The 25,053-nt window shown below is 57.6% G+C and overlaps 1 protein-coding gene across 1 annotated transcript in view; it reads right to left on the reverse strand.

The window, feature by feature from the left end:
- Positions 1-25,053, reverse strand: part of PPP2R2C (protein phosphatase 2 regulatory subunit Bgamma) — a 133,301-nt gene that overhangs the window by 12,122 nt on the left and 96,126 nt on the right. Inside the window, exons 9-10 of the mRNA XM_042984800.1 lie at positions 14,605-14,769; positions 3,095-3,264 (exon numbers count right to left, since the gene is read on the reverse strand). Of these exons, the coding sequence (XP_042840734.1) occupies positions 3,095-3,264; positions 14,605-14,769 (335 nt within the window). The remainder of the gene's footprint in view (positions 1-3,094; positions 3,265-14,604; positions 14,770-25,053) is intronic.

The raw sequence follows: 25,053 nt of genomic DNA on the forward strand, positions 1-25,053 counted from the left end.
TCACACAGCTGGTAAGCAGAAGCACCCGACAGCAGCCTCTATACCCAGAGGGCCTGGTCGGTGCCCGCTCTCTGCCAGGCACGTGGCCCTGCCCTCTGCGTGGGGGGAGGGGAGGGGCCAGCGTACCCAAAGCCTGAACTCCTGGCTCTGCCCCTTACCGTGTGACCCGGGAGTCACTTAGCCTCTGTGACCCCCAGGTTTCCCATCTAGGAAGGGGGTCGCGGACCCCTCCAAGCAGACAAACGAAGGGCAAACACCGATAGGTATTTGGGACCTTGATTAACTCCGGAGGAACAGACAGAAATAGGCATTCAACTCCTGTTGGGCAATGCCACAGGCCAGGAGTCAAGTGTAGGGAGAGGAGGGGGGAGGAGGGAGGGGGGAGAAAACAGGTTCTGTCTGAGAACCTCTTATTCACCTTTAAAAAGATGGGTGCCCCCACCCCCTGCCACCCAGCAGCCTCCAGGGTCCCCAGGCTGAGTGAGGCTCTTCCCTCGGAGCATCCGGTGCATCCGAGGGTCCTGCCCGGACTTTCTGTGTTTGTGTGGACCCCCTGCTCCCAAGGCTCAGCCCGGTCGTACAAGGTGACTTTCTCGGGCCTCGGCTGAGATGCCCCTCCTCGGAGAGGGCTCCCTCCCTGCCTGCCCACCGGCCCATGGAGCTGGGTCCACGACCCTTCTGTTCCCACCCCCGCCTGCACTCTTGTGTGATGCCCTCCACACTCCGATGACGTGTGGATGCTCCCCTCCGGCGGGACCCGTCTCCCTGGGGCGCACAGCGGACCATCCAGCTGCCACAGGGGCGGGCGAGAGGCCCCTCGAGGCTGCCCCCTGCGAGCCCCCCGCCCCGGTCCCCCATCCTTCCCGGTACAAAGGCCACAAACAACAGCATCCCTCTCCACACCGCTCGTCGGTCACACCCCACATTCAGCCAGTCCAGAAGCAGAATCCAAAGCGACCTGGAACCCAGCTGCCACTCACCACGTCCTGTGCTACTCCCTGCCCCGAACCACCGGCTCCCAGCTCACCGCAAATGCCTCCTGACTGCTCCCTGCTTCTGTGCCCCCCGACCCAGTCTGTCTCCACGGGCAACCCGAGAGACCCCTAAGAAACCAAGCTGGACCATGTCACTCTGCTGCTCGAGACCTTCCAGTGCTCACAAGCCCCCTAGACTCTGCCCCCAATCACCTCTCTGACCTCAGACTCTTCTTCTCTCCCCCTGCTCACTCTGCTCCAGCTGGCTCCCCACCATTTCCTGACCACACGAACCACATGCCCGCCTCAGGGCCTTTGCACTTGCTGTTTCCGCCCCTGGGAGCACCTTCCCTGCCCACTCCCCCCCCGCCCCCGACGACTGATGCCCTCACTTCCGTCAGACTCCAGCACCCCTCCTTTCTCTGCCTCAGCTCCTGGTTTGTTTTATTTGCAGCCTGTGATTATTTCATTTTATTTCATTTGTGTATTTCCTTGGTCTCTGGCCATCCTTCCGGTTGGAATGGATGCCCCTTGAGGCTGCCGTGGGAGCCAAGAGAGGGGTTGGGGGATGAGGGCACTGGTCTTGTGTGTCTCCAAGACCTGGAGGGAGGGAAGCCTAAGGCAGGGATCACTGGCCCAAGCCTGGGATGGAGCCACTGGGTCAGGGACTCTCGCCCTCCTCCCGTGGCGAGCGTGACGGGTGGGGAACAGCACCTGCCTCCACGGGAACCCGCACGGCCTCATCTGTGCCGAGGCTGGAGGAGTGATGCCCAGCGCACATTACAGCCCCAGACTGCCTCTGCCGGGAAGCAGGCACGGATGAGGCTGAGCAGAGGACCCCTGACTGCTTGTGGGTCCCCGGGGAGGCCCCCAGTGACAGGCGCAAAGGCAGCCCCGGAGGAGCCTGGGAGGCAGGCTGACGAACACACACGTGAGAGGCACCAGGGGCTATGGAGGAGAGAGCGGAGCCAGGGGGGAGACGCGGGAGGGCACGGCTATTTCTCTCAGACAGGTGCCTGCCTCCGGGAGCCTCCGCTCCCAGAGAGCCCCCTGGTCCACGGCCACACCGCACCCAGGGTCGCTGTCGCGCGGGACCCTGGAGGGCAAGGCTGCGGCTGCCACTTCTCCCTGGGGCCCAGGGTCTAGCCAGGCACAGAGCACCTGCCAAATAGGTGTAACCCCTTAGATGCCTGGGGATACACGGTGCCTGGCTTCATGCCGGCCACGGACGGATTCCCAGGGGCTCATGGGCAGCCCCCCCAGGTCTGCACTGTGTGTGCTCCCTGCGCAGTCAGAGCGGCCTCACTGATGCACTCGTCCGAACACACAACACGCACGCACGCACCCACCCACGCACGCTGTTCTCGCCCGCCCTCTCCTGCAAAGTGAGCGCCTCCTGCCCTCTGGCGGCAGAGCAAGGAAGAGCAGGGGCTCCGGGGAAAGACGGCAATCCCAGGTCTGCGGCTGGCTAGCTCTCTCTCTCTACTCCTGCAGGTCTGCCACTTAACTCAACTTTCTCCAAATACAACCGGATAGAGAGAACTCTGGCCCCAACCCCGTGGGGTCTTACTTAACATCGTGCGAACTTTGTTTTCCACCCCCCGACTCTATCTGGGTGGATCGTAACAGAAAAAGAAAAAGTCATAACTTTCCGGAAGGTGCCCCACGCTCCGGCCTAAGGGCCTGACTTGCGAGGCCCGTGCCGAGGACTGAGAAAGGTAGCACGCTCCCAGTCACCGCCGCACCCCTCCCCGGGAGAGGACAGGGCTTCTCCCGCCTTAACTGCAGACGCGGGCTCCAGGACGGGCGACCTCATCCTTCATCATCTGCACCCTCAAACCGGGCCTCGCCTGTCGCTCACCCTTGTCCCTCTGGGCCCCGACGGCAGGAGCCAGCAAGGGGACGGCACCGCCCCCACCCCCGCCTGGAAGGCAGGCCTGGGCCGGGGTGTGTGATTGGGGACAGGCTGCCCGATTTCATATGGGGCGTATGGAAGCCACCTCTGCGGCGGGGACCCCCCTCCCGGGAGTTCTGGGCACAGGAGGCGGAGGCCGGGGGGGGGGGGGCTGCGTCTCCCACCCCTCAGAGGGGCTCCGGAGTTTCTAGGCCGTGGCACCCACCTGATAGGTCTCGATGGGCCTTGCCTCCATGTTAAGGTCCCAGACTTTGACCGTGAGGTAATCCCGGGTGAGCATGTATCGGCCACTGTGGCTGAACTTCACGTCCGACACGGAGGAGATGATTTCGGAGAAGAAGGAGCGGTTGCTGGGGTCCTCGGGCTCTTCGAACACTGTGGAGACAGAGAATCGATTGCCGTCACCGGGCCGCCCGCCCCGCGGATCAGAATAACAGACGACTGTTTCCATCCTGGGCTCTCGCTGTACGGTCATTCATTCACTCATCAAGCCTGAGGCTAAATACCTGTCAGGCGTGGCCCCGAACCGACCCTTCTGAGGAGGGAAGGGGCAGCTTTCGGAACCACGTTTATTGAGCATTTACTCTCTGAGCCGGATTCTGTGCACAGCCCGTTCCGTGCATCACCTCGTCCAATCCCCTGATAAAACATCTGGTCGGTACCACTATCAGTCCCATTTCATGGCCGGGACAACTGAGGCATGGATGGCTAAAAACCATGCCCGAGGCACCGAGCTAGAAGAAAGTGGCCGAGTGGGGATTTGAACCCAGAGGGACACCGGCTGGGCCGCACTCTGCTGCCACCTACTGGCGTCCTGATGTTCTCACACGTGCTGGGCAGCGTCGGGGAGGAGGCTGGGCCCTGCTTGCAGCCCGGGGCCTCTGCTCACGGTGCACGGGGCACTCACGGCTGAGCCCCGCGGGCAGGCACGTTTTGTCTGGCTGCTACGGGGATCGCGGCTACATCCAATCTCGCTGCCACAGATGGAGCCTGAGTCCCATCAGCTGCCCGCCACCCACCTCCCGGCATCTCAGACAAGGTGCTTCACGCAGGAAGTTGCTTCCCGGGCTCCTGAAGGCGACAGCTTGCCGCCCCTACTGGATGATCCCACTCTGGGACAGAGTGCACAGTGAGCGGCCCCCCAGGCAACGTCCCCTCCCTGCTGCCCCTGAGGACGGGGCCTTCGGGGCACATGGAGGTTCCCACCCAGCAGGACAGGTTCTTCGGGGCTCAGTCTACTGCTGGCTGCCCCACCAGTCTGCCCAGCAACACCCTCGCTGGCCAATCAGATCCCACAGTGGCCCTGGTGCTGGAGCAGGGTGGGGACCAGGCATTACCCAAGCGTCACCTTAGCTAACCAAGCCAACCAAGCATTATTAGCTCCTTAGGAGCTGGGCCACGGAAGGGCCCGGGATCACGGGGAAGGACAGAGTGGGAGGCCAGCACCTCTTTACCAGCCAGTCCGGAAGGATTTAGACATTTGACAACCTTTCTAGCCGTCCCCACGGACAGCGGCTGAGTGGCCACTCTGTCTGCTGGCCCCTGAGTCCCCACACCTGAAACACGGAAGCAGAGAGCTGAGCACATGTCTCTGGAGGCTCACTAGAGTGCCCTCCCTGCCAGCCCCTCCCAGTCCCCAAATCCCATGTGCCACTTCCCAGGTCTGTTCTGGCCCCTTGTCCCCCCATCCGGGACCCCCGATCTCACTCCTGTTCCTGTCTTTCCCAGAAATGCAGCTCTTGCCGAGCTCCTTTCTGCACGGTGGCTGGAAACATTTCATGCCAGCCAGATGTTCTTGCGTCCGATGCATTCATTCATTCTCTCAGACACCCAGTCCACACCGAGCGCCCTCCGTATGCCGGGCACTGAGACCCTGAGATGCCGCAGAGAGCAGTGAGTCTCCTGGAACCAACATTCTCGCAGAGACAGGCAGTAAAACTACATGCTACACCGTCAGGCAGTGATGAGGGCAGGGAAGAAAACTAAAGCAAGGAGACAGATGGATAGGAGCTGGTGATCTGGATGGACAGCGCCCAGGGGGAAAGAGCATCTGAGCAGAGATCTGAATGGAGTGAGGCAGAGAACAGTGTAGGTGCTGAGAGAGGAGGACTCCAGGCAGAAGGAACAGCATGTGCAAAGGGCCTGAGACAGGGACAAGTGGAAGGTCACATGGACGGAGAAAGGAGTGAGTGAGGCGCCGTGAGCCAAGGGAAGGAGTCATCCCATAGGCAATGAGGGCAGGAGAAAAGGACGGCAAGGTGAGGTGTGGGTTTCTCCAGGATTCACCTCCCTACAGGGGCAAGGAGACCTCCTGGCACGTCACCTTTAACCTCTAAAACCTCTGAATTCTTATTTTATTTTATCTTATTTATTTTGAGAGAGAGAGCGAGAGAGAGAGAGCATGGGAGGGGCAGAGAGAGAGGGAGAGAGCGAATCCCAAGCAGGCTCCACACTGTCAACACAGAGCCTGATGTGGGGCTTGAACACCCAAACCCTGAGATCGTAACCTGAGCCTGAAACCAAGAGTCAGATGCTTAACCGACTAAGCCACCCAGGCGCCCGTAAAACCTCTGAATCTGATTCGCGTCTCACATAATCAATGTTTTGTGCCTCTGACACCTTCATTTCTGGCAGGGATAAGCATTTGTAAAATTTCAGCACTTAATTTCCTACTTGGAGTGCCGAGACTGTGTGTCTTCCTTAAATGAACAGGGGTATAAACCTGTATTTGAGAGGAGCAGGGCAGAGGGTTTCAGAGAAGAGCGACCCCAAACAATCAGCAGGGACCTAGGTGTCCCCTCGCCCCCATTCCTCCCCAGGTTCGAGGCAGGAACCCCCTCTTGACTGAATTAGCATTTGTGCCCCGAAGGGTCAGAACAGAAGGGGAGTTATACAGGCATAAAACGGGGTTGGTCTCTTGCACCCCAACTTTGAGGGGGCCCCTTGCACCCCATGCCCACTTTGGAGGTTTCTCCGGCCAATCCCCCAGGGCTGGCCCAGCTCGCTTCGGCCCCCTGCCCCGCGCAGGGCGTCTGGCACGTCCTGTGGGGTAGGTGGGTGGGTGGGGCCCCAAGTCAGAGGAGTGTCTACACAGAGCCATGGGCTGTGTCTCCTGCCAGCTTCAAGGAGCAAGACGCCACAAAGGTCAAAGGCTGGGCGGGCGCCCTAATCAATAGTTGAGAACAGAAACACCAAACGGTCCCGTGTAACCTCAGTTCTGGCCACACCGGGCATTTCTGAGGGCTTTCTAAGCACAAAAGGGCCAGCGTTACACGTGATCAAGGGGAAGGGACACTGACAGGTCTTACCTAGGAGTTCTTTTTATTTTCCAAACACTTCTGATACCGCTATTCTTTTGTCAAAAGGTCACCGAGTGTCCCTGCCCGCCCCTCCCCCCAACCACGGGCAAGCTGCACATCCCCCAGGGCATGGGTAACAGATAAGGCGGGGAGGGGGGGGGTCTCCCTTCTAATTGATGGAGTCACGAAGGACATTTCACAGTAATTATTGCTGCCACGAGTTTAAAGAAACGCATCCCAGAGCCCCTGTCACTGAGACGGGATGAATCCCACCTCCCCCCCCCACCCTAATTATGTTCAGGTTGGAGGGCTCTGAATCCCCAGAAATCTCCTGTTTCTTTTGAATGATTTTGCATAATTAAGGCTCTCGTGGTCCTGGCTGGTTCCCTGACAACCACATCCTCCTGTCTGGGTGCCCTACAGCATCGCCACGGTCACACGGTGGGGAGGGGCGAGAAGCACCCCCCCACGCCCCAAAGTGAGATGAAGGGGCCCCCTGAGGATCCCAGCTCTAAGTACCTGTGCACCCAAGGAATGGGAAGGTGAAACCAGAGGTCAGTGCTGGCTTTCCTCTCCAGCCTCATACCCAGCGGACGGTGTTCCTCTCCTTTGTTTAATGTTTATTTATTTTTGAGAGAGAGAGCACAGGTTGGGGAGGCAGAGAGAGAGAGAGAGAGAGAGAGAGGACGGGATCAGAGGATCTGAAGCGGGCCGACAGCAGCGAGCCTGACACAGGGCTCGAACTCATGAGCTGTGAGATCATGACCTGAGCCAAAGTCGGACACCCAACCGACTGAGCCACCCAGGCGCCCCACTGATGGTGTTCCACTCTTGCCTAAAGCCCTCTGTGGCTCCCAGTGCCCGCAGGATCAAGATTCAGGCTCCTACAGGTATCAGACAAGCTCCTTCCTCACCCGGCCTTCATGGGCCACCTGCTCCAGCCACCCTCCAGCTGCCTTTCCACCAGGGCCCCAGGGCCTCGAAAAGGGTGAGGCAAGCAAGGTCCCTAGGGTAGCACACTAAGCAACCCCTTCTCAGGGTCACCCTAAATGACCTCTTTCGATGCCCTTCCCTGCCATCCCAGGCAACAGAGCACAGCAAAGTTCCGTGCGCCCTCAGGGAAGCCCCTTGACCTGTCCAAGCCCACGTTCCCTCACCTGGAGAACAATGATGTGACCTCCGGAGGTCACCTAACTCAGTGAGGGACTGGAGGAGTTGCTCAGTAAAACTGGGTGGCGATTTTTATGGTAATTTTCCTCACTGTTTTCTCTCCTTGAAATTTCCTTCCCCATTTTTCGTCCTCGTCTTTCCTATCAACTCTTATACATCCTTCAGAACCCCAACTCAAATTCCCTGTTCTATGCACAGCTTGTCCAGACAGATGCTTTCCAAAGAAATAAACTGCTCACCCTTGCTGCCTGCGCAGCCTGGACTACCCTCCTGTATGGCATCAGCAGGGACATGCGGTCACTTCATGGGGCTGTGAGCTCTGGGGCCAGGGGTCCTTCCTCTCTGTTATTGGTCATCTGAGTGACCCTGGCCAGCTTGGAGCTTCACTCAGAGCCCAGACCCACTCACAGAGTGGACAGAACCTTCCATGCTGCCTCTTCTCTGTGCCTTTCCTGATGCCTTCCTTCCCCAACCTGATACAATCCCCCCGCCCCTGACCCCCTACTGCCCCGGCCACCACCACCACCAGAAGCTAGAGGGTGTGCCTAGTGGGGAGGAACAGGGAGTCAGTGCAAGACAGTGGGCACAATGGATGCTCACTGATGAAGAGCTGACAATTGTCATTTCCGGTTAATAACCACCCCCTGCCCAGCGCCATTTGATGGACCCCAGTGGACAAAATAAAAGCCAACCCCTATGTGGCCCTGGCCCTGCGTGGTCTGCCCCCACCTCTCTGTCTTTGCACCTGTCAGCCTGCCTCTTCTCTCGCCCGCTGGGGGCCCTCAGCGCCCTTCTGCGGCTTCTCTTCCCAGGCTCAGTCCTTCAGAAACTTCCCCGGCTTCGATGCTGTCATTTCCTTGGCAGGTGGCTTCCCCACACCTCCCATCAGCCCCGCAAGGGCAGGAGCCCGCTCTCCACGCAGAGCCTGCTGTCCTCCCGCGCCCCCCCTTCCCATTCCGCGGGAAGGCTCCACCCCTCCACCGGCAGGCTCCACCCCTCCACCGGCAGGCTCCACCCCTCCACCATGCCACGCAGCTCAGAGCACCAGCCCGCCCCTGCGCCCAACCTCACCCCAGTTTATTGTCCACGCAGCAGCCAGAGGGATCCTGTCAGCACACAGCCAGGCCGGGTCGCTCCCTGCTCAAACGCCCTGTGGCTGCTGGCCCTTCAGGGTGAGCCCCAAGCTCTTACCATGGTCTATAAAGTCCTCTTGCTGTGGTCCCTTCTCTAACCCTGCAGCTCTCTGACCCTCACGCCCACCTGCGCCCTGCGTTTTGCTCCTGCCTTTGCACTGGACGCTCCCTCTGTTGGAGACATTTGCCCTGGCTTTGCCCCCAGATACCTGCAGCCTCCCCAGCAGACGGTGGCTGGATCCGGTCCTTGAGTCCAGCCCCTTTCAATGAAGCCGGCTCACCCTCCTTTCCCATAAGCGTCCTTAGTTCTCAAGTTCTGAATCTCTGTGAAGACTGAGAAAGAACACAAGTCCATAGGCATGGGACTATCGGAGCCTCTATCCTAGCTCTACCTAGCTGTGTGACCTTGGGAAAACACCTTAACCTCTCTGTGCCACCCATGTGGTCAACAATAATGGCCCCTAAAGCTTCACAAGTTCCCTCACGTGGCAAAAGACTCTACAGATGTGACTACATGAAGGGTCCTGAGCTACCGGGGTTATCCTGGATTCTCCGGGCGGGCCCGCTGTAACCACAGAGTCCTTGAGCGAGAGAAGAAGAAGGTCAAGGCAGAAGGAGGAAATGGGGATGATGGAGCAGGGGGTGGAGGGCAGCACTGTGGAGGTGCAGGAAGGGGCAAGAGCCAAGGGGTACGGTGGCTTCTAGCAGCCAGAGAGGTCAAGGAGACAGATTCTCCCCTGAACTCTCTGGAAGAAATGCAGCCCCACCTGAATTCTAGACCTCTGACCTCCAGAATTGCAAACATATACGTTTGCGTTGTTTTGTGCCACTAAACTTGTGCTGATCTCTTTTTTTTTAATTTTTTTAACGTTTATTTATTATTGAGAGAGAGACACAGAGCGTGAGCAGAGCAGGGGGAGAGAGAGAGGGGGAGACATAGAATCTGAGGCAGGCTCCAGGCTCCGAGCAGTCAGCACGGAGCCCGACGCGGGGCTCGAACTCACGGAACGCGAGATCGTGACCTGAGCCGAAGTCGGTCACTCAAACGACTGAGCCCCCCAGGTGCCCCAACTTGTGCCGATTTCTTACGGCAGCACGGGAAACCCACAGGCCCGGCGTCCTCATCTGTAAATGAACAGATGAGGGCCTCCGTCGTAGGGGGGCTCAGAGGATTTAATGAGACGTAAACCTAGAACGGCATCCGGTGTGCAGGAAGCATCAGCAAACGTTAGCTGGGCTGTTGCTTCCCCAGCGCATCACAGGGGTCCCGAGAGGGGCAGCGCCTGACACGATCGCCTGTTCCAGGGACTCCCGTGCCCCAGCGGAGCGCAGACCCTGTGCTGTCAAAAGCAGAAGTAACTGTCTATTTTGAGGCATCGCGGAAGCTGTTTCCATGGTTACCCGGTCATACCGACTAGCAGACAAAAGACTTCCACTGCTTCGGAGAAAGACGTGAGGCTGTGGGCTGGACAGCGGAGTGGCCTGAGGGCCCCAGCGCTGCCCCGATGGAGGGCACTGCCCCTCCCTGTGCCTTGGTTTCCTCATCTGTCCAATGGCAGAAATAGCCATCCGCTTGTGGTCTGGGCTGCTCTCAGCCAGGGGAGGGAAAATCGCTGTGTCACCTGCTGGGAAGATGACGTCGTGACCCCTCATCTCTAGGGACCACTGTCAGCCATTCCCGAGTTTTGGGCCACAACTGGATGAACGGACAGAAGCGAGATCTAAAGGAAGGGATCTAATCTCTGGGTCACTTTGAAAACAACCATTTATAGGGCGCCTGGGTGGCTCAGTCGGTGGAGCGTCCGAGTCTTGATTTCGGCTCAGGTCACGATCTTGGGGGTTGTGAGTTCGAGACCCGTGTCAGGCTCTGTGCTGACAGTCGAGCCTGCTTGGGACTCTCTCTTTCCCTCTCTCTTTATCCCTCCCCTGTTCTCTCTCTCTCTCACTCTCAAAATAAATAAATAAAAACGTAAAAAAACAAACAAACCAGAATCTATTCCAATAGCAAACCTGTATAAACCAATAGTCAAATGCACACACGAGTTTTACTAAGACTTCAAGGAGCAGATATTAAACGAACCGTTCCAGGCAAAGAAAGAGAGTGGCCCAGCTCACTTTCCAAGAGTCGAATAATCTTAGTAAAACTGTGCAAAGAGAGTGTAAGAAAAGACAATTAAAGACCAACATCACGTATGAACATTTAGGCAAAAAAAAAGCATAATTTTTGCCTTCATGCAAAACTGTCTCAGCAAGAGACATGGCCCCCAGGCCACGGGCCACCCAGGCACAGCAGGAGATCACGGCGGTCAGAAGCCACCATGTCCCTCCCTTCGTACCTCGGCCCTACAGAAAACAGCTTTTGGGAACCTCGGTGTGATCTAGGGAGAGGCAGCCCTAAAGTTACGATGTTCACGGGGGCCCTCGGAGAAGAGGCAAGAAACACAAATGGAGATGGGCCATGGAAAATAAAGTTCTAGCCCCTGCACTCCTGAGTCTGTGGGCTGATTCACATGCAGGGCATACACCCCCAGGCGTGTGACAGCGACGTGCCCGGAATCCGCACACGTGTGCCTGCGCTCGGGAACCGTACAAGTGACGGCTGCCTAGGGGGGTGGCCGCCCGCTCAGACCCCGGGGGAAGCCAGATGACAAAAGCCAAGGGGGACTGCGACTTCCACCTCCCGCCCGCCGTCATTCAAACAGCGTGGGGTGCCAAAGCTGTCTCCATGCTCCCTAGACACCAGCTCGCCTGCACGCACACACATTTCCTGGCTCAGAGTTGAAATCCAAGTTAAAACAGATACACAGACGGATGTAGGGAAGAACATGGTCTCACTTTCTGAGCCCAGCACTCAGGGACAATTTCTTGGCATATTTCATTCCCTTGTTTTTTCTGTGTCTTTTTTTTTTTTTTTTTTTGTAAAATAGTCATTATCTTCCTTTCTTGCCCCCACCAAATATTTTAACATAATCATTTGCTCGTGTCATTACAAATCTAACGCCACATTCTAAACGACCGAACCACGGAAGGCATCGTCATTCCTCGTCATTTGCTCTGTTGGATGTTTACAATGTTTCCGAATTTGGCCCCTATGAAAAAGGCCGGACCACAAGGCCTCATCCCTCTTCCTTCCCACGGGCCCCATGTGGGCTCAGGCTGGGCCCAGAGGTGGACCCCAGACTCTCCTCTCTTCTCCAACCTCGTTCCGTGCCAGTCTGACCCAGAGTTGCACCCGGGCAAATCTCCAGAGCACCTGCGGCCTGAGCCACACGCGGTGGGCATGAGGTGGTCGGGGCCATGCCCTCCAGGGCGCAGAACAATAACCGTTAGGGGGCACCTGGGAATATGGAATGTTACATGGCAAAGGGGAAATCAAGGCCGCCGGCCAGCTGACCTTCAGGCAGGGAGGGCTCCCTAAATTATCCAGGTGGGGACCGATGTAATGACGAGGCTCCTTCAGTGTGCAAGGGGGGCAGGGGAGGCAGTCACGTGATGCAGCATGATTAAGAGCCCGTAGCCGCTGCTGGCTGTGCAGACGGAGGGAGGGGCCACGAGCCAAGCGATGCAGGTACCCCCAGAAGCTGGAGAAGGGAAGGTATGCATTTCCCCCGTGGAGCCTCCAGAAGGAACCGGCCTGTCGACACCTTGATTTTCTTGTCTGGTAAGACCCATGTCAGACTTTTGAACTGCAGAACCCTCGGAGAACAAATCTGCGTCGTTTTAAGCCACGGAGCCTGTGGTCGTCTGTTTTGGCCCTGGGCTGCTCTTCGGGGGCTGGGCACCGTCCACACTCACGCCCTGGGCGTCTTAGCTGGCCCCTGGGCTTCCCATCCGTCCATACACTGATGACTCCACACCTTTATCTGTGGCCGAGCCGCCGCCCCTGACTGCAGACCTCCGGCTGCCTTCCCGACAGCCCTCCCCGGGGCCCAATACGATCTCACACTTACTGGGTCCAAAACCCACCTGTCGGTCCTGTCTCTGCTCCCAGCCGCCCTGCCCCCCACCCCAGTGTCCTCACTGTCCGTCCAGGAAAGGGCCCCACCTTCACCCGCTGCACAAACCAACCCTCGGACGGAGCTGCCGCGGTCCACACCGCACTTGGCAAAGCCCGCCAGCTCAGCCTTCCGAGAACACCCAGGACGGGACCCGTCTCCACACCTTCGTCATCCCCCCCGGGGCCCGCTGCTTCTTCTCAGTGAGCCCCGGGCAGGGCCTCCTCCTGCCCCCGCTTCCACGTTGACCCCTCTGAGGTTTCCTCTTTTCAAACACCTGTCTCGTGACTTCATGCCCGGCCCTCACCCCTCTGCTGCTTTCTCACCTCCCTTACGACGAAACCGGATCCTTCCCCCGACCCACAGGCGTCCTGAGTCACCCGCCTTGCGTGTCTCCCGGACCTCAGCTCCCGATACCCTTCCCCTTAGTCACCGCCCTCCGACAACGCTGGTGCCCTTCCATCTCGGAGCCTCTGCCCCTGAAGTGTCCCCCTTCTAGAACATTCTCCGCCCAGAGCTTGCATGGCTCACTCCCCGGCACCTCGAGGCGTCTGTTCCGTTGTAACTTCCGGTGAGATGACCTCCCTGCGCCCTGCTCTTTGGGGGCTGTTGCTGATGTCTCTTACTACCTCCTGCCATTACACCATCCGGTGGTGAGTTCTTCGTCTGTTTGCTGGTTCCTGCCGTGCCGTCACAGCGGGACGTGTGTGCAGCACAGCAGGCAGTGTCCCCAGCTCTGCTCAGAGACAGACATCTGCTGTCCCCCCGACCTGCGCTGGCCACTCAGCCCCCAGGAGGAGGAAGGCTCAGCGCCGGGGAGAAGGTGTTCCTGGGGCCGAGTGTCTGCGGGGCGTGGACGTGCTTGGAGAATAGCAGTGTGGCAAGACGTAGGGACCCAGCCTGGCCAAGGCGTGGCGAGGGGCCACCCTCTCCGGCTCCTCTGGGAAACCAGGCTCCCGAGGGGAAGAGGTGACCCAGTCCCTCCTAACAGAACTCTAATGAAACCACCTCCAGGGGCTTACTGGTCACTCACTCCTTCACTCACTCACTCACTCATTCACTCATTCATTCATTTATTCATCCATTCACTTATTCATTCATTCATTCATTCATTCATTCATCCACTCAACAAGTATTTATTCCCAGACACTGTTAAGGTAAATACAGAGATGAACCAAAGTCCCCACCCTCCTGACTGGGGTCTTGCCTGTCCCTGCCCCTCTGCTACCACTGCAAGGTCACCCAGGGAGGATACCATGGCCTGACCCCGTGATCCTCTCTGCCTTTAGGGGCCTCTGGGGAACCCAGCACCAAGCGGGCCAGGCTGGAGGTGAGAGCACCAGCCAGGGCATCTCAGGGTCCTGGGTTCAGGTCCTGCCCTGCCGCTTTTCACTTCGGGTGACCTTGGGTCTATCCCTGGAGCCTCAGCTCCCTCCTCTGTGCTGGACTCCGTCAGAGCTCATGTAAAGACGAGATGATGTGGGTAGACAGCTGTCTGGGTGCCTGGCTCAGAGTATCCAAGGAGTGTGAGCCGCTGTGTGGTCCTGGTGGTTGTCACATCGTGCTCCTCGGACCTTGTTCAGCCCCGGACCCCCATGGCACCCCCCCTGGCATCCCCCCTGGCATCCCCCCCCGGCTAGCCCTGTCAGGGTTCCAGCACGAGGAAGTGACCTTGTGGAGCGCACAGGCTGCTGGGGTAGACGGCCCAGCCCACAGAAAGTTCTGCAGGCTGTGGCTAGTCTGTGAAAGGGAAGCTTTGGGAGCTCTGGGGACACAGAGAAGGGGCCTAAACCAATGTGGGGGGGTCAGCGAAGGCTTCCCAGAGGAGGTGCCAGCTGAGTAGGGTCCCACCTTAGCTTCTGGCTCCCAGCTCGCTCCCCGACCCTGGTTTCAGCTGCCCGGCCCCTGGAAGCTGGGCAGCCCCAGCCTGTGCAGGGACTTGGAGGGCGGTGGGGGGGGGCAAGACCAGGCTCCCCCTGCCAGCAGCACGACAGCAGCACGGAGCCCACGGGCCCTCAGCCCGCACCGTTCCCACCTGCCCCAGGCACAGCACCAGGACGGGTGCTGCCCCGCCGCCCCCACTGCCCACCGGGTTCCCGGGGGGGAACGGGCACTTACGTTTGGAGTGCTTGTCACACAGGGCGGCCGCACGCATGTCACAGAGACGCAGGGAGCCCTTGCTGCTGCTGTAGACGAAGAGGTTGCAGTGGTGGGGGTGGAACTCAGACGCCGTGATCACCTCCGTGAGGTCCTCCATGTTGGCGGGCTTGATGTCCACGATGTCTGGCCCCATCAAGGAGAGGCCAGAGAAGGGAGGGGACCGCCGCCGCCCTGCTTCCCACGTGCCCCGCATCTGAGCGGCCTCCCCCTTCCCGAGACCCCTGGACGAAGCCCCGGCCCCAGACAGCCTCTGAGCTGCACACCTGCACGTCCGACCGCCCGCCGGCTGCCTTTCTGGGTGCCGTCCACTGTCCCTGCAGGCTGGACCCGCTGCCTCCCACCCGACCTGTGCCCTGTCCCCAGCCAGCACCCACCAGCCCGCCCGGCCTCCCCTCCATCCCCCACACCGGGTGCCCAGGAGAAGGCAGGGTGCGTTTGAGGGCCTAGTACGTGCAGGGCTCTTGCTGCGCAATGGCAGTGCTCCCGCTACTCAGTGTTCCCGGCGCCTGGAGCTGGGGGTGCGGCACCTTTTGGCTCCCCTCCCCCACCCCCGCAGCCGCTCCCCTTCTGTCCATAGCATCAAGGCTCTCCTTTGGGGAAAAGGCTCTCTCCTTGCTGGGTTCCCACCACTGATCTGTGTCGTCTCCACTCACGATCACCATGAGGGACAAGCACATGGCCTCAGAGGGGCCGACGGAGGGACTCCATGACCCTTGGATGACTAGATACGGGAGCCAATGCATCCATTTTCTGTCTAGGACCAAGAACTCTGTTGCTTGCAAAGGAAATACCCCTGACTGATACTCTGGAGCCCAGAGAGGGTGAGCAACTTGTCCAGGATGGCTCAGCAGCGAGGGGTAAGGCTGAGTTTCCATCCACTCCTCGTGGCCTACAATAGCAAATCCGAACCCCTTGGTGTAGCATTCAAGGCCTGGCACTCCCACCCCCCCTCCACCACCCTCTATCTCTTCAGTTTCAGATCCCACTAGTCGCTCGGCCCTAAAGGTACTTTCCTCTCTGACAGCGATACCCTGGTCTCTGACTCCCCAGCCCTGTGCGGGGCTCTGCCCAGGCCGTTCCCTTTGGCTGAAATGCCCTCCCCTCCCCCTGCATCTGTGTGTGGGCCCTGGAATCAGAGTCTGGGGTTTGAGCCCCAGCTCTGCCACCTGTTGCCTGTGCAATCAAGGGGGAAGTTCCTTAGCTCTTCATGCCTCGGTTTCCTCTTCTGTAAAATGGATCGACAGGGCTAACACAGTCTTGCTGTGAAAATTAGAAGCGGCAAATCCCCTTGCTCACTGTTTTATACATCACAGAGCTCAGTGAATATCAGCTGCCATTATTATTTTTTATTGTCTGGAAAGAATGGGATGGAAACTCTGAGACGCCTCCTGCCATCAGCTCTCCCTGCCCCTCCTGCCAAAGCCTCAATAAGAGAGACATTTCCTGACTTGTGTAAACACGAGAGTTCATAAAACGTCCGAAAGAATGCTGAATCTGCGTGACCAGAGGCACCGAGGAGGGTGTGTGTGCTCACGATATCGTGTGCTCAAATATTGCTTCAGGAAGCCCATCATTAACCAGACACAGAATCGCATAAAAATATCGAGAGGAGGGAAAAGGAGCCTGAGCTGCGAAAAACTGCGGTTTTCTCGTACGATAAGCAGCAGAGATTAAATCACAGAAAATGAGACTGAACCGTAAGAGAGAAAAAGCCAAGACTAAATTCTCTCTGCAGAACTCGGGCCACAAACATCAAAGGAGGGACACCAAAGTGGCCAGGGCTCCAAGGAACGCCGGCCGGCCTGGAGTCCCGGTGGGGTCACTCATCAGGGGACACGTGTTTACTCCGCGTTTCACGGAGAGACGACTTCCGGGGGAATAGGACTCAGTGGGATATGGTGAAATACCTTGCCGGTTTCGGCTTCCCATCAGAGCGGGGGGAGGGGGAGGGGACGGGGGAACCTGTCCATCCGCCCGATGGCACTCTGCGCAGCCGGCTCCCTTATCGCTTTCCCGAAGGATGGAGGGCAGAAGTGACAGGTGCCACGCGTCATTCCCAGGCTGGAGCTCTGAGAGCCAGCACGCGGTGTGCATGACACTTTCCCATCTGCTGTGGGACCCGCGCCTCAGGTCACCTGCCATGAAATCCCCCTCGGCTGTTCCAAGCCTCAGAGACTTTCAGATCACCTGTCCCTGCACACAACCCACCCTCCTGACCCCCTCAGCGTCCAAACCCAATTCACTTTCCCACCTCGAGATGTTCTAGAACACACCTCAATGGACGAGGAGCAGAGGCATGACGTCCGAACCCCGGACGTGGATCGCTCTGCCTCCACAACGACCAAATCTCTGACGCACGCAACGACCCCTGTCGCCCAGTTTACGACTGTCGTTCATTGTGAGTCACGGCATGAGCTCAGAAGCCGTCCGCCCACATTCACCAGATGTCTGGCTCATGGAGACCGAGGCTGGTGTTTATGAGACTTTTCACAGAGACGGCCAGGCTGGGAAGCTGTGCGCACTGGTGTCCAGAAAGCGCAGTGGGAGGGCCCGGAAGCCTCCTCTCCCGGCCCCCGCGTGCCGCTCCCAGACTCACGCGGGGCTCAAGGCCAAGCAAATGGGTGTGGCCTCTTTGCTGGATTCCAGAGTGCACGCTTCCCGTGACCCCATCGTGCTTAACCACTCGTGACAGCCTCATGACAACAGTCGTTAGAAACAGGTACGAGGCGTGATGGCTTTTAGAAGTACACGGGGGCACAATCAGGTCTGCAGCGAACAGGCCTGAACCAGGTGACACAGAGCCGGCCGAGGGTGATGCGCGGGGACCAAGGGTCCTGTGTGTGGGCTCGGGAGACAGAGCCTCCAATGCGTGGGTCCCACTGACAGCCCAGGACTTACAGCCCAAGCATCACTCCGGAAATCTCTTGCTGTTTCAAACAAAGGGCTCTGGATACAGTGGGTGCCAGGGAAAGACGGACGTGAAACACATTCCCGCACGACCCGGGCGGAGGAAGACCAAGCCATAGTGGCAGCGAATGTGCTGGGGCCCCCGCAGGGCAAGGGGTCCTTGAGGCCGGGCAGGGGGTCCCGCACCTCTGCATCCCAGGGCCAGAGCCATGCCTGCATGTCAAGGACAGCACGGCATCCTTCGGGGCGTGGCCACCCAGCCTGATCCCCTGCGATCAGCCTCTCCAAGACCTCCTGCTGAGCCCGCCACAGGACCCGCCCTGCACCTGCTACCTGGCTCCTCCCGGGTGCAGGCGGGTGTGTGAAAGGATTAATTGCCGAGTGGGGCTGTCACCGTGGAACTCCTTCATCACATCACAAAGCCGGGCCTGAACTATACCCCGAACGGAACGCACAGCGCAAACGCTCCTCCTTGACTCACACCCATGTGGCCTTGTGCACGTGGACTGTGAGACATTTGGTCCAAACGTGACCTGATGTGGGGGCTTTGACTCTGGCAGGCCCCGTGCTGGGTCAGAAGCCGGGGGCCCCGGGCTGAGCATCCGGTCTCAGCTCTCTCTCGGATGCTCAGGGCCGCACGCAAACGTCATTTACACTCCTCGAGCCTCAGCGTCCCCCATTTGCGAAACGAGGGGTTGGGCGTGATCCCGGAGCACCCTCTCATTTGGAGGACTGACCCCCAGGTGGCCTCTCCCCCATTTCATGGGCAGCTGCATGAATCCCACACGTACGCGGCGCCTCACGAGGTTTATGGCAAACTGGCCTCCCTGGGGAACGAGCGTAATTAGACTCATCGGCAAGCCCCTCCCCCTGGCAAAGCCGGATGAATTATTCATGTTGTTTTCCATATACCTGTGCTCCAACTGTGTGATGGGCGTGCATTTAAACTCCAGTCACACCTTGGCAACTAAGTTTGCTGACCAGGTAGGTGGAGAGAGGAGCAGGTCATGGAGGGAGGAGGAGGAGGAGGAGGAGGAGGAGGAGGAGGAGGAAGAGGGAAGGTGAACCTGCTCGATGCCACACCCCGCAACTGAGCACCAGGTACTTTTCCAGGAAGGCGTGAGGCCACCAGGGGCTGGGAAAGGCAGGAGGGAGTCTCCAGAGGGAGCACAGCCCTCCCAGCACCTTGACTGCAAACTTCTGGCCTCGAGAACCGAGAGTAGATTTCTGTTGTAAGCCCCACCCCACCCCCACCCCGCCAGTTTGTGGAAATTTGTTCTGACATCCACGGGAAAGTTATGCTTCCCGGGAGCTGGGGAGCAGTGGCCCGGCCATTGCACGAGTACCACAGACATCTCGTCATGCGTATTTGTTCACTGCCCAGCTGCCCAGCGAGGGCAGGGCCCTGTCTGGATCGCTGCTGCACCTTCGGTGCCTAGAGGAGTGCCCGGCACATGGCAGGTGCCCAGGGAACAGCCGCTGGAGTCAATGAACCAACCAGCCTGTCTCAGGCCCCTCCAATCCAGGCTGGGGGTGGGTACAGGAAGTGTCAAACCCTCTCAAGGGGAAGAAGCCCTTCACGTGGAGATGAACAGTAGGGCTCAGGGAGACTCCAGGCCAGGGGAGTGGTGGCAGCGGGGTCCTTTAAGGAGGGGACTGGCACAGGGCACCTGGGTGGCTCAGTCGGTTCAGCGTCTGACTTCGGCTCAGGTCACGATCTCATGGTTTGGGAGTTCAAGCCCCACATCGGGCTCTGTGCTGACAGCTCGGAGCCTGGAACCTGCTTTGGATTCTGTGTCTCCCTCTCTCTCTGCCCCTCCGCTGCTCGTGCTCTGTCTCTCTCTCTCACAGAAATAAATAACTCCAGCCCAGCTTCACATCTGTGTCCTGCTCAAACCTCTCCACCGGTGAATGGGGTGTACCCCAGCCCGTGGACGAGGAAATAGAGGCTCAGCAAGGAAGAGCCACTCTCTGGGGACTCGGCAGAGGCGGGGGGTGGGCAGCCTGGGACTGAGTCGGATTCCAGAGCTGGCAATACACCCACTGTGTGATGGGGCAAAGCAGAGCAGGGGTGAGAAGCATAAACCCTGGCCCCTGACCGCCTGGGTGGGCATGGAGGGGCCAGCGCCCCCTGGAGGAGGAGGTCTCTGGCTCCTCGAAGCCTTTGGCTCCTGCCTCCATGTCATACGATGAATCCCTCTTCCTTCAGGGCCCAAGTGTGAGTGGGTGTGTTGCTCTAGATCCAGGGCAGGCAAATGTCTGTAAGAGGCCAGACAGTAAACATTTTAGGGATAGGAGCCATAAGATCTCACCTCGATACTCAACCCTCCTGCTCTATCGGGGTCACAGACAGCATGTAAATGAATGGGAGTGGCTGAGAGCCCATAAAACTTTATGAACGGGTGGATTTGGCCCCCAGGGCTGTTCTCTGCTGGCCCAGGGCCAAGAAGAAGGACCGCGATCTTGCTTTTGTAGCAGGAACCTTCCCTCTTGACCCCCACACAGGACCAGTGTGTAAAACAGCCTCACTGGCCTGGCTCCTCCCCCAGCATGAGGATGTCCTCCGGAGCCTGGCACAGCCCTGTGAGCTCTGGCCCTTGCCTGGGGGGTGTCGGCGGAGCTCAGAAAACAGGCCCGTTTGTCCCGCCCTACAGCAAAGTCTGTAGCTCTTATTGCCAAGGACACCGGCATCTAATCCAGGCAGGCCTTCTGCTGAGTCATCGGGTTTGCAGAGATTTTTATAGAAACTCCTTTATCTCCTGCTGCCAAAGGCACGGTCTGATGGCCTGAAGCCAGGCAGGGTCACATCAGCGTGGAGAACCGTTTGCCAGCCCTCAGTGCCCAGAGCTGCAACGCCAGGAGGCCCCACACAGAGAGCCTCTGACATGTCGGGGAGAAGGTCACTCCACCTCCAGCGGCCCTCCTTCTTCCGATCTTCGTCTCTCCCACCTGTGCAGGGTGTGGGCACAGGCACAAAGCGCCACACTCCTCCACCGGCCATAAGATGAGTCCGGCACACGAAATGAATAAACGTCACTGATTTGTTTGAGAAGGAGCTCAAGGGAGAAACGGATATGAAAACCATCCCATCAATATCAGAGAAGGACACAAATATTCACTAATATCAGGACAGGCTTCAGTGGCAAGGCCACAAAAAATGGCTCTATGAAGACGCAGCAACTAACTGAGCTTGGAGACACTGTCACAGCCTCAGAGAGCTGTGGAGGGCAGCCCCCGGCCCTGCACCCACGGGCCAGGCACCTCGCATCCCTGTGGGAAAGACCGCCCACCCTCCACTCCCACGAAGGAGGCCAGGGCAGGGAGTGGCTTGTGCAGGGCCACGTGTGGAGCATGGGTCAGCGGGAAGAGAGTCCTGGCTTCCTAACTCCCAGGCGGTGCTTCTCCCCGTGTGCCCTCTGTTCTGGACTAAGTGCATCCCCACCCAATACACAACCGCAGGGCCCTGCTGCTGGGGCACACTGGACTGGCCCGTGACCCTGCAAGGTGGGTGCCAACAGTGTGGGTGGGGGAGTTCAGTAATGAGAAAGATGCAGCCTTGGGCTCCATTGATTTAACTGAGCAAAGCATGGTTTATCTAGATGTCTCTGCGGGAACAGGCAATCAGGATGGGGGAGGCGGTTCCCATGGTGACTGAGCAGCTAGTGAGTGAGGACAGAGGCAGTTCTGCCAAGGACCATGCCACGAGAAGCCTCCCCGACAGGCTCTCCGGGGACACTGGGTGTGCAGGTGCCCCAGAAGGCCTCCTGCACACGGACACAGTCCTGTTGGGGCACAGCCAGCAGAGTTGCTTTTTTCAGAAGATTTGCTCCAAGAGATGCCCTAGCTACAAAGATGAGCCATAAGCACTCTGGCCAAACCACATCAGATCCTGTACGAGGTTCCTGGCAACCTTTGCCTCTGTATGAATTTGCTTGGGCTGCCACAGCGGATGTCATAGATGAGTGGCTTAAACAATCGTTATTCTCCCCCAGTCCTGGAGGCTGGAAGTTCAAGACTGAGGTGTCAGGAGGTGGGTTTCTTTGAGGCCTCTCTCCTTGGCATGCAGGTGACCATCTCCCTGGGTCCTCACCTGATCTTCCCTCTGTGCGGTCCTAACCTCCTCTTGTTATAAGAACACCAGTCATATGAGATTAAGACCCACCCTAGCAGACTTGTTTTGCCTTTGGGATTAAGACCCACCCTAGCAGACTTGTTTTGCTTTAATCACCCATTTAAGGACCAAATGCAATCCCATTATGAAGTCCCGGGGTTAAGATTTAGGACATCAACATATGTATTTTGGTGGGACACAATTCAGCCTATGACAGCCTCTTCCCTTCTCTTCTTGGAAACTTACTGTGATGGTGTGATTCTGCTCAGAGAGAAGAGCCTGATCGCCGGAGCCATACAGGGCCATGGAGAGAGGGGGATTCTGGGTAAACGTTCACTGTACAAGCCCACTGAAACCCTTGTAGGTCTTCTCCATGTGTTGAGCCAGTCTGCACACTTCTACCACAAGCCAGCTTATGTCCTTCCCAAGTACTTGGACAGGGAGAGAGCACTCAGTTCTGAGTCACAAAGACTGGGACTTGACAGGCCAGCCCCACCGTAAACAGCTGTGTGACCTCCAGAAACTTTCTCAACCTCTCTGCACCCTGCTTTTCTCATCTGTAGAATGCACTGATAAAATCTGTTTTGCAGGGCTACGATGAAGACTTAATGAGATGACGTAAGTCAAAGGCCCTAGCAATTAAAATAAAATGAATAAAATAAAGTGATGTGGAGATACGTGTGTTTTTTTTTAAAGGCCCCAGCGCAAGGTTAGTACCTTTAGCAATAATTAAAGTTTATCAAATCAGAATCAGAGGCTTTCTCTTTCTCTGGAAAAACACAAAATTAAGCTGGTTGCCAGACGTGCAATAATGACCCCCCCCCAAGAAAACAAGGACTTGGGGGTCTGTGCTGAATTGCATGCCTTGGTTCCTAAGAGCTGAGACAGAAACCCTAGGCAAGACAGTGCTGGGACACACACCCGGGTGGCTAAGAAAGGGCAAACTGGAGCCCATCCTGACCTCCTCTCCCAGGGCTTCTAACCCAGCAGTGACACCAGAGAGGCCCATGATACTCCCCCAGGAGAGACACACAGGGTGTACGGGATAGGATTTTTGGCAAGGCCCTGAGCTGGTGTGGAGATTCAGGGAGCCAAAGGCATCAAGCCGAGGACTGAGAAGAGTAGGATCATCCGGGGGAAAGCGGGGGAGTTCCACATGAGACAGAGTCGTAAGGCTGAGGAGCTGTGACACGGCAGCCAGCTGGAGCCCCAATGGGGGGAGAGGGTGGGAGACGGGGCTCCAGACTGTGGTCAAGGGGGTTTTAATCAGGAGCGTGTCACAGAAATGCCATGGAGGCCTTTCAGGAAGGATCAGAAGCACGGCAGAGTCTCACATCCCCACGATTAGAGGGTATGTTAGAAACCTCCAGCTGTTGGGACACCTGGGTGGCTCAGTGGTTTAAGTGTCCAGCTCTTGATTTCGAGTCAGGTCATGATCTCATGATTCGTGAGTTCAAGCCCCGCATCGGGCTCTGTGCTGACAGCGTGGAGCTTGCTTGGGGTTCCCTCTCTCCCTCTCTCTGCTCCTCTCTCTCTCTCAAAAATAAATAAACTTAAAATAAAAAGAAACTACAGCTATGGCCTGTGCACTCAGCCACCTGTGTCACCTCTGCCACCAAGCAACCCCTACTCTGTCCTGCAGTGTGGTGAAAAGCACCTGCTCTCCCTTAGGATCTAAGAAAAGAGCCAGGAAACATCATTGTACTGATGGGGCTGGACAGGCCATGGGCAAGTGCACCCACTTCTCAGAGCCCATCTCCACACCCACAAAATGAAAGGAATGACAGCAACACAGGCGAGCCGTTCTAAGGGTTTGAGGCACAAGTGCCTGCAGATTGAAGGTGGAGTAACGGTGGCTGCCCTGGGGTTGTCACTATCATGACTGAGAGGCAGTGTGGCATGACAGTGAATCGCATAGGTTCTGCATCCAGAGGCCCCAAGTCTGAATTCCTAGGCCCTGACACTTCCCAGCTGGGTAAGTCTGGGTAATTACTTAACCTTCCTGTGGCTCACTTTCTGCGTCTACGAAAGGCGGATGTCAATAATGCCTACTCCACAGTGTTGTCAAGAGGATTAAATAGATTAATACGTGCAATGTGCTTAGAGCACTGTTTGCACAGAGTAAGTGTTCAGTAAGAGGTGACGGTGGTGTGTGCGAGGTGGTGAGGAAGATGATGCTCTGGCGGACAATGGAGTCAGCACCACGGACAGCTGCACGAGAGCTGGGGCCCGGGTCAGCACCATGGACAGGTCCGTGGGCGCTCAGCTCAGGGTCAGCACCAAGGACAGCTGCACCGGGGCTCAGCCCCTGGGAAGCCTGGCCTTTGCTGAGCCCCCAAAACAGTGGTGTGCTAATAGCTTAACGACATGCTTCCTGGGTGGAAACTGATTTTGGGGATTCAGACTCAAGCACTTCTGAGCAGATGCTCCTGTTCCTTCTCTGCAGAGTGGTACTAGGGGAGGATGGAAGAAGGTAGCCTGTAGGGTGCCTGACAGCAGGTCAGGGCCAGGGTGGGCTGTCTACAGTACATCAGGCCCTGTGCTCTCCAGCCATTCTACCCTGACAGCCCCCAGCACAGGAGTCACACTCCACTGAACTGACAAGAAAAGCAAGGCTGAGGAAGGCTAAGTGACTGGCAGGGTGGCCAGTGAGTGAGGCAGGCTGGGTGCCAAGCTCCAGGTTTTTCGTTAACCACAGACCCTGGCACATGGAGGGGCCTCGGCCAGTCCCTTCCTTTGCTCTCAGCATGGGGAACACTCCCAGCCCACAGGCAGCAGTGTGCTGACCGAGGTTTGGAGCCTTTACCCCTAATTATTGCCACACCATCCCACCTAGCTTCAGGACCTGCTCTATAAATGGCAATTAGGAATTTGTTCCAGACCAAGGCTTGGTGCAGTGCCAGATTCCACCATGAGAAATCGCTCAGAGGGGAGAAAAATCAATTGAACCATCTTCACAGTTCTCCGAGTGCTAAAAATAAAGCAGAGGCCCATCAGCTGAGACCCTCTGTGCAATCTGTTACCTTTAAGAAGCATCAAGCTCAAGAAAAATCGCTCAGAGCTGCATAACTGTCTCAAATGTTGGTATTAAGGGACGTGAGAGGTTGTTTCAACAGATGTGGGCACAGTGCTGGAGTAAAAAAGGGGCTTTGACAACCAGAGACAATGCAGGGATTTTATGAGAACCAGCCTTAAATATCTGAGGATCTGTTGTTCAGGAGGGAAATACTGGCCCCCTGCTGGGCCCCGAGTAGTACCAGGCCTTTCATGTGCGTGATTTCTTCATTCCTTACAAATATCCTTAGGATAAGGAACGTGGCCCATTTTACATTGGTGGAAATTGGTGGCCAAGGGGGTTAAACAAGGAATCTGAGCGCAGGTCTGCCAGA

The sequence above is a fragment of the Panthera tigris genome, chromosome B1 (assembly GCF_018350195.1).
Source record: "Panthera tigris isolate Pti1 chromosome B1, P.tigris_Pti1_mat1.1, whole genome shotgun sequence".
In the NCBI taxonomy this organism is placed as follows: domain Eukaryota; kingdom Metazoa; phylum Chordata; class Mammalia; order Carnivora; family Felidae; genus Panthera; species Panthera tigris.